This window comes from Cebus imitator, unplaced genomic scaffold (assembly GCF_001604975.1).
Source record: "Cebus imitator isolate Cc_AM_T3 unplaced genomic scaffold, Cebus_imitator-1.0 Scaffold23, whole genome shotgun sequence".
Classification (NCBI taxonomy): Eukaryota; Metazoa; Chordata; class Mammalia; order Primates; family Cebidae; genus Cebus; species Cebus imitator.
Window position 1 is genome coordinate 2,575,404 of NW_016107338.1, and position 9,781 is coordinate 2,585,184.

At 39.6% G+C, this 9,781-nt stretch overlaps 1 protein-coding gene and 1 non-coding gene across 7 annotated transcripts in view; both read left to right on the top strand.

The window, feature by feature from the left end:
• PAIP2B (poly(A) binding protein interacting protein 2B) overlaps positions 1–9,703 on the top strand; it is a 32,681-nt gene extending 22,978 nt beyond the window's left edge. For all 6 annotated transcript variants that reach the window (XM_017521998.2, XM_017521999.2, XM_017521996.2 and 3 more), the window contains 3 exons: positions 2,678–2,826; positions 6,983–7,159; positions 8,453–9,703. In XM_017521998.2, coding sequence (XP_017377487.1) covers positions 2,689–2,826; positions 6,983–7,159; positions 8,453–8,509 — 372 coding nt within the window. In that variant the 5' untranslated portion in view covers positions 2,678–2,688 and the 3' untranslated portion in view covers positions 8,510–9,703. The remainder of the gene's footprint in view (positions 1–2,677; positions 2,827–6,982; positions 7,160–8,452) is intronic.
• On the top strand, positions 4,302–4,442 carry LOC119470142. The gene has a single exon (XR_005199021.1). It is a non-coding gene; the product is annotated as a U4 spliceosomal RNA (small nuclear RNA).
• Positions 9,704–9,781: the final 78 nt, after the last annotated feature.

Here is a 9,781-nt window from a genome sequence, read left to right on the forward strand (position 1 = left end):
AAAAAAAAAAAAAAAAAAAACTAAACTCTGATTTCTGATTCTCTGTGGATAATTTCCATATTGATGGTGACAAATCAGTGTGCTGGTTGCAAACAACTGCCAAATAAATCTCTGGAAATAATAGTGCAGTATATCTTGCTACCCAGCAAGGTTCAGGACCTTTAAGAGTGTGTGTGCTTAGGAATGCCCAACCTACTTATACAGTTGCCCTGGCATTTAGAACAGTCTTGCTTCTGTCATTGTTATGCTACAGATGGAAGTGGTAAAAGTAAAGAACTGCTTTCTTCCCCTCTATAGCTTATGAAATTATTATAGATCTGTGTTTGGAATATACATTGATTTCTTTTGTTTCTATTTAAAATATGTTAAATAGATATATTTCATACTAGTAGCCTTATTTAAACCTGCAGTGATTTAAATGGTTTCTATTTTAAATGAATTATTTTAGAACTATGTACCAGTGAGTTATTTTTCCATCTGTTCTTTACTCTTCACAATTTTACCTTGTCTTTTTAGAATATTACATTTCTAATGTCCATAACAGGTTAGGAAATTCCAAAACAAAAAATAAAAATAAAAAAAAACCTTTAAAGAGAACCAAGAAAGAATATTTTACTCTATCCAGAAGCAGAGAATAACTTACTCATGAGAGTAGCCAAGATGGAAACAGGCCGGGGGAAATAATTTGTTAAAGAACTTAAAGAGGCCCCAAGGAAGGTGGGGTTCAGGGTAAAGATGGAGTCAAGGTTGAAGGGACATGGGTTAGAGAAGGAAAGTTGCCTAAATACAATTAAGCCTCAGGTATTTGTGGAACTCTTAATATTGTGGTGAGTTACAAAATCTATAAAACTCAGTCTCACTTGTCAGGAATTGAGAATCTAATTGGAAGGAGAAAAATTATGCATATGAAACAACAATTAAGTAGTGTTAATGCTGTACTAAGTACAGAAGGGAAGCAGTGAATAAGTAGAAGCAAAGTAGTGAATAAAGAGTGGAATGATTTTTGAGGAATTATTAAGATATAGATTAATAACAGAAAAAAATTTTTCTAAATGATAGCAAAAACATCAAAATGGGTTTAGAAGCCAAAATAAACAATTTTGTTTACATACAATTTTACAAAACTGTAGACAGAAACATATACATGAGCTAGAAAAAAATTAAGGCCAGCAAAAATTACCATTAAAAATTAAGTAAATATAATGAATAACATTTATTTTAGGTATAAACTTTATTTTATAAAGAATAAAAATTATAGCAAATAGAATAAATGTTTTTACAAAAGACAAGGAAAAGATATATACCCCAGTAGAAAAATGGGCAAAGTACTTTAGCAGTAAAATTACAGAATAGAAATATAAATGGCCAATAAACACATCTCAAAATAATCAGCCTCAGTAAAAATTAAAGAAATGTAAAAAAAAATGCAAGTTTTACTTTATGAGATTGGCAGTGGTTTAAAAACTGATAATACTCATGAATGTTGGGCAACAGGCACTTCCACACTACTGATGGGAATTTAAATTCTTATGGCAGTGTGGCAATGCAAAGAGCCTTAAAAAAGGGAACATACTCTCTAGTGTAACATTTCTATTTCTAGGAGATATCCTAAAGAAATCATTAGAAAAGAAGACCTTTACAAAATAGAACCTTTATAAAACAAACATTGGAAACACCCCTAAAAGACGGTATGGCTGCCGGGCGCGGTGGCTCACGCCTGTAATCCCAGCACTTTGGGAGGCCGAGGCGGGTGGATCACGAGGTCAAGAAATCGAGACCATCCTGGTCAACATGGTGAAACCCCGTCTCTACTAAAAATACAGAAAATTAGCTGGGCATGGTGGCACGTGCCTGTAATCCCAGCTGCTCAGGAGGCTGAGGCAGGAGAATTACCTGAACCCAGGAGGCGGAGGTTGCGGTGAGCCGAGATCGCGCCATTGCACTCCAGCCTGGGTAACAAGAGCGAAACTCCGTCTCAAAAAAAAAAAAAAGACGGTATGGCTATATTATTAAATAACATAGGACTGAGAAAAAGCAAATGATAGGGCATCTTGTATCACATGATCCTATTACTCTTGAGAATGGATACTTGGGAAATGTGTATGTTTGTATCTGCGAACACATATGGGAATTCAGGAAGGTTATATGCACCACATCGTTAATTGTTCTTAACTCTGGATGGCTGGACAATGAATGGCTTTTTTTTCCTTTTTGCTTATCAATTTGATAAACATGTATTTTTTAATACATTTTAAAGAAAAGCAGCTTGAGAATTAGAATAATATGTAGGTGCTTACAATGTTCGTTAAGAATGCATTTTCTCTATCTTTTTAAATGTTAAGAAAGTGGTAATGATCTTGACTAGGTTCCAGTACCTACAGAAATTTGGCATGGGAAGATTCCCACCCCTCCCACCCTGGTCCCACTTGCCTAGAAAGACTAAGTGAACCTAGGTGTTGATAGACATCTTTTCTTTAAACTCTTAAATAATTGCACATCTGTATAGTTAATAACTGCAGGATATTAATGGTCTTATAAGAGTTACAGGCTAACAGTTTCTGTTTGTAGTTAAAATCTTTGACGTAGAATTTCAGAAGCTTCCGACAATCTGCATGTTTTAGATCTACATTTTCTTTATCTTTACATTCATTTTATCTTTTCTTTTGCTCCTCTTTAGGTTCTGTCATAATGAATGGATCCAGTGTGGCAAATACATCACCCAGTGTAAAATCCAAAGAGGACCAAGGGTTAAATGGGCATGATGAAAAGGAAAACCCATTTGCGGAGTACATGTGGATGGAGAATGAAGAGGATTTCAACAGGCAGGTAAAGAAAGAAGTGGAAAAGTGGAAAATTGATGATACATGTAACTCAAGGGCTATAGTATTTTATTGCCAGTTTGTTACAAAATAAATGGATACAATTAGCTTTAGGATAACTTAAAAATTCATGGAGGGGGTGCTCATGTGGAATGACTAAGAAATATCTTCATCTGGTAAGAGACCAGAGTGATAGTACCTTGGAGGAAGATATTTATATTTTTCTTACCATGTTGATACAAAGAGAACACAAGTATCAGACTAATTAGTTGATATCTGAAAATCCACACGTGATGAGCCCGTGTATAACCAAATAGATTTGCATATACTCCACACTATGATATGCCTTCTAAGTGCAGTTCACATTACACAGTAGCTACTGCAGAGTGGCCCTGCCCTTAGCCTCATTCTGGCTAATTTGTTTATGTTATTTCTCTCAGCAACCATAGACCATTCTAGAATATTCCCATAATTTAAATCAAACAGGACTCTTCTCAATGTTAGAGGATTGACATAAAACCCTTGTACCAAACCAAGGGAGCTGAGGTCCTTTATCCTACCCTGATTGTAGCTTTAATCCTAGGAAGCACTCTGGTTCTATAATTCTCTGTAATGATCAATGTGAAGCTAATTGCTTGAACAGTGGAGCACTAAAAAACAGAATGGTAATGAGGTTGTTTTTCTATACTTTGTAGTTTGTTGCTTTCACTTGCTTATAGGAAATGTGATACTCTGCATTTCATTTTGAAAATAAATGAAGACATGAAAGAAGTTTAAGGCCAGGCATGGTGGCTCATGCCTGTAATTCCAGCACTTTGGGAGGCCAAGGTGGGCAGATCACTTCAAGTCAGGAGTTTGAGACCCACCTGGCCAACATGGTAAAACCTCATCTCTACTAAAAATCTAAAAATTGGCTGGGCATGATGGTGTCCTTCCTATAATCCCAGCTACTTGGGAGGCTGAGGCATGGGAATCGCTTAAACTGGTAGGCAGAGGTTGCAGTGAGCCAATCATACCACTGCACTGAGCTCTGTCTCAGAAAAAAAAAAAAAAAAAGGACGATTCACAACTCTCACTAAAGGTAAATAAGTTTTCCATAGGATTTTAGAATGTCGTGTTTGGCTTTTTTGTTGACCTAACAGTTTCACTCTGCCTTTATCCAGCCTCTGAATGAAATAGATGTTGTTGAAAACATAAAACAATTTTCACTAGCTTTCTTAACACTCACCGACATGCTTTTAACTCCAGTGATCTCTGCACCAGGACTATTAGAAGCCAGATGTCTGAACTGTGGGTCAGCTCTGCGCTCCTACATGGATGAGTTTAGCAAACTCAGAGGCAGGGTGCATGGAAAAGTGCTGGAAAGCCAGGGGCTTGCAGATACACACATGCACTTACACACGTGCACACACACATGCACACACCCCCCACAAAGAGATTGAGGAAAGACAATTCAGGAGCTTTAAAAATTATAATAACTTCAGCTTTGCACAGTGGCAGCATCATAGCCAATGAGGTTTATCTAAGGCACGATTATTGCTAATTGAAAACTTTTCCCAATACCCCACTATGATGACTTGAAATATAGTCGGCATTGGCAATTTTTGACAGTCTCTATGAAGACTAAATTTTTTTTTTTTAATTGTAACTTTTTTCTGGAGATGTAGGAAAGCAGTGACAACAATATCCATGGCAGCCAGCTTCCAGTGTTGCAGTAAATACCAGGCCCTAAGAAGGGCTAAGCAGATAAACAGCTGTTTGCTCTAATTCCCCCAACCCTAATGTTTTACAGGTAATACTTAGCTTGGCAACATAATTCTGGTTGTTTTGTTTTGTGTTTTGTTTGTGTTTGGAGATGGAGTCTCACTCTGTTGCCCAGGCTGGAGTGCAGTGGCTCAGTTTCAGCTCACTGCAACCTCTGCAGCCTGGACTCAAACCATTGTTATGCCTTGGCCTCCTGAGTAGCTGGGACTACAGGCATGTGCCACCCAGACTCAGCAGATTTTTGCATTTTTAGTAGAGATGAGGTTTCGCCATGTTGGCCAGGCTGGTCTTAAACTTCTGGCCTCAAGTGATCTGCCTGCCTCAGCCTCCCAAAGTGCTGGGATTGCAGACGTGACCCATTGCGCCTCACCTGGCAACATAAAGTTGTTTTGGTCTAATGCCATGTGTTATCGAGAAACAGCAGCTGTGTGCAGACAGGGCAGCATGGCATGCCTCAGACAGGAACTCGGGGATGGCAGGATGCAAGTCTGAAATAGAGAAGTGCATTAGGTAGGGGCTAGCTAGACTACTTGAACAAAGATTCAGCAGTAATGCATTGTTTCATGTCTCTGTAAAGTTAACCCAAGGTAAGCATTCTGGTTAGACAAGTGATCTGGTGCCCACTTGGTCCCTTCCATGGTATTGCTCTCCCAACCCCAAGGCATTTATCAGCTGAGTGGCTGAGGGAAAACCAGAAAGTTCAGCAGCCGGGAAAGGGGGAGGGAGCCAAAGGCCACGGCAAAGGGTCTCCTTTTAACCAAGGGATGCCAAAGTGTTCACGTCCCTTGTGGGAACATTCTGTGATGAATAGTCACTTGGCCATATGCAGCATGTGAGGTGACAAATGTGATTTTAACTGAACAGCCTGGTGCTCCAAGAAGGAAACAGTTTAAAGGTGATAGCCAGCAGCTTCCATCTAATGTGGCTATATTGGAATCTGTGTGAATTGCACGTAGCCCATGCTTCTATTAAACCCATGCCCAGCAACCATTTTCATTGGTTGTGCCAGTGAACACGGGTAAATTTAGTAAGAGCGCACATACTGTTATGCTCTTGTAGAGTCAGGGTAGCTCTTAGGTAGTCATATTACATCTTGTGGCATGAAAATATTAAGTACTTCATAACTGTCTAGTTTTTACATGTGGCTAATTGTAAGTGGTAAATAGTTGAAATACTGTTCTTTAAGTCTCACTACCAGTGACTTTTCCTCTGAATTCATTAGGTAACTGTATGCTAATTTGGGTGATTATTTTTTGCTTGGCCTCACTCCTGATGGTGGTGCTAGTGAGCTGTGAATCTGTCACCAGGCAGCCTGCAGGAAAAGGATGCCAAACATGAAACAAGAGGCCTATCAAAGACACTGAAATCTGCAGAGTGAACCATACTCTTTAGTAAGAGTTAGCAATGTCTGCAAAGAAGTGTAAGATATCCTAGATGCATACTGCTTTAGTTTAGGGCAGTGTTTTAAGAAATGCAGAGTTGCTTGAATGTTCATATATTTCATCTTCTTTTGAAACAACACTACATTGATTATATAATTTTCTAGTGGTAGACTAAAAAGTGTTCTTTATGACTTCCTAATGTTCTGAAAGTATTTTTCTCCCTTGAGGATTTCCTTACCCAAAAAGTGTCTAGAAGCTAGAGCACTGGTTTTGATTTTATCTCCACTAGCCAGGTCATGACCTAGTTATATACTTGCTATATCTTTTTCATATTTCTTGTAAAATGGAAAATTTAAGAAGGGTTACTTCTTAACAAAACTGAGAAAAGAATTTCAGGCTCTAAAATGATTTTCCGTGATATCTGTATCACCTATTAGAGATCTTAGAACATCTGTGGAGATCTTGAATTTCTATTATTGTGAATAACTATTTTCTTAGTCTTATTGTTAGAATTTGTTTGAGAAGAAATAAAGTTATGTTATCTCTAGCCTGTCATTAGATGCATTGGGTCCTTAGATCCCTTAGATCTCATGTAAGATCATAATTTTTTTTTTCAAGGAATCAGCGTCTCATTCTGTTGCCCAGGCTGGAGTGCAGTGGCACAGTCTTGGCTCACTAAAGCCTTGACCTCCTGGATTCAAGTGATCCACCAGCCTCAGCTTCACAAGTAGCTGAGACTACAAGCACACATCACCATGCCTGGCTAATTTTTAATTTTTTTTTGTAGAGACAAGGTCATGCTATGTTGCTCAGATGGGTCTCAAACTCCTGACCTCAAGCAGTCCTCCTGCCACACCCTTCCAAGTTGCTGGGACTACAGTTGTGAGCCACTGCATCCAGCACAAGATCAATCTTAATTGCAGTGTAATAACCTCTAAAGGAAAGAAGTGGAGGAAAAACTGGAAGGATAAGTACTGCTGTGACAGTAAGTCTGAGCTGCTCCCCTTTGTTTGCTAGGTGGAGGAGGAGCTGCAGGAGCAAGACTTCTTGGACCGCTGCTTCCAAGAGATGCTGGATGAAGAAGACCAGGACTGGTTTATTCCATCACGAGACCTGCCTCAGGCCATGGGACAGTTGCAGCAGCAGTTAAATGGACTGTCGGTCAGTGATGGTCATGATTCTGAAGACATTTTGGTAAGAGCCATATGTAGTTTCCCATGTTATATAGTGAAAAGGATATAGGATTTGGAATGACAGACTTACTTTCTGGCCCTGCAACCCTCAGCAAGTCTCTGGAGCCCTGTGAGCTGCTGTTTCTTTGCTCGTAATATGGGCATTATTAATAAGGGGTGCATTGAAGGTGCATTGCTCCTCATAAAGCACTATAAAACATTACTGTTGCTAGCATCACCACCTTTTTTTTTTTTCTTGCCAGGATTGGATGCCACCAACTTTTATTTTCTAATGGGCTCTTCAAAGTAGAATTGGGATTAAGAATAACAATTTGAATACTGAAGAAGTTTCTTCTCAAATTATCATTTGCTGCTATTCTCTTTTACTGTCCCCCAAATCTGTATTTAATATATTTTTAAATGATTCTGTTATAAAAATTGGCTGTTCATTTTGGAAGAAATGTACTCCTCTGAGGTCATTTTCTTCACTTATAAAACCAGATAAATTAATTTCCTGCCTTTCCTATTTATGTAACATCAGTAGTCTGTGAGCAGGCTGGGCATGGTCACTTACGCCTATAATCCCAACAGTTTGGGAGGCCAAAAAGGGTGGATCACCTGAAGTCTGGAGTTCGAGACCAGCCTGGCCAACATGGTGAAACCCCACCTCTACTAAAAAAACAGACATTAACCAGGCATGGTGGTGCATGCCTGTAGTCCCAGCTTGGGAGGCTGAGGGAGGAGATTGCTTGAACCTGGGAGGCAGAGGTTGCAGTGAGCCGAGATTGCACCACTATACTTCATCCTGGGTGACAGAGCATGACTCTGTCTCAAAAAAAAGTCTGTGAGTAATATAGTTTTCACACAACTCATATTCTGAACAGTCTTCCTTGTGGTTTGCTAAGGTTTGAGATATTCACAAGAGAGTAGAGAACCAAAGAGAATAAAGAAAGATGAAGAAAAATAGAGATTATAGTATCCAGACTGGTCTGATGGAGTACCCTGGTTTTCAACAAGTTAAGTTACTCAATGAATTGAAAAATTCTTCTTGGAGTTGAAATTACAGGCCTCTGATGACATTTTGGAAAGCATCAGGAAGGAAACAAGAGTCTAAAGAAGGAAGAAGATGATGAGCTTGCTCAGGGCTATATAAGGAGCAGTTGAGAACAACCTAGCAATAACAGCATGAGTTACAAGGAATTTTCTTTCTTTCTCTCCCTGAAGCCTAAATGGGAAGGTACTGATAATGATGGACTGGGGAAGTTTTAAAGTGCAGCTTGCCTTGGGATTTATTATCTCTTGGTTCTTATTTCAGAGCAAAAGTAACCTGAACCCAGATGCCAAGGAGTTTATTCCAGGAGTGAAGTACTGAGCCAACAAATCTTTGAGGAGGACTTGTCTGTCCCCACATCTGGGGATAGTAATGCACAAAATGGAGGAGCTGAAGACGGGGGTGGGGTGGGCAAGGGGTGCACAGTGGGAAGGGGAGTGGTGGTCTCTCGATACTGTGACTCTGAGTAACTAATGTGCTCAGTCTTATTCTACAAGCCTCTGAGTATTTCTGTTTTCTTCTGCTGACTTTTGTTTGGAGCAGTTTCCTGTTTTGTTTTTTTAAATAGCTCTTTCGAGTTAACGAAATTGCATTTTCCCCCCTTCATCAGGAGTTTTCTGCGGTGTTTAAAACAAAATAAGCTGACCAAGAAAAACTGAGTATTTAGGAAATGCCCCTCTCACCCTGCTGTATGCTTACCAGAGACAGTGAGACCTGGAGAACTTCTTGTGGAATCTATTGAGCTAGATGGGAAAAGGGACAAGCAGAAAGAGCAGGTGGTGCAAACCGGAATTTGAGGCTCAGCTCCCCCACCCCTGGGGTCTCCTGCAATTAACTGGGATAACCAATGGCCTGCCGAGCCCTTGCCTCTTTGTCCTGAACCCCATTCGAGAAAACACTGACTTAAAGTACTTAGTTTACAGTAACTTTTGATGATGGTTGAAAGTTGTAAATCAGAAGGTGGGGCTGTGATGGCGGTTGTCACTTGAGTCATTTAATTACTGTTGTCCTGTTCATAAGCCTCTGTTCACCACCACCTCAGACTCACCATTTATCAGTAAAAGAGCACGAGGGTTGATCTGCCACCTCATCTTTTATGGAGTCTATTCCCCGGCCTCCTTTACACTCTATCCTACTCTGTTTTTAAGAAAAGATACTGCTACCAAAGGCATAGGAGAGGCCTGCTAAGCTGGCCATTAGCCTGAGCCTGCAGAAGTCATTCTTGAATCTGTTGTGTCTTAATTTTATTTGGACAGTTTTTTCCAGCCTCATCAACACTTCGTCTTCCTGGTGTCTTAATTCCCTCAGACAAGTTTATGCACTTTTTTAAGGAAATATTTTTCAGGACACTAGTAAGAAGCTCAATTCATAGTTTGGATATTTCTCCCCACCTTACAGAATTATGGAAAGGAACTCAAAACCAGCCTAGGAGAGTGAGTCCTGCTTGACCCATGTGACTGTATACCTGACCGTCTGGGATCTTTTCAGCTATTAAAACATTTTATTATTCCTACATACCAAGTTTTACAAGTTTCCTAAATTGACCTCTTAGAGTATGTTTCTTTGTCTTTCCTGCCTTTTTTTTTTTTTTTT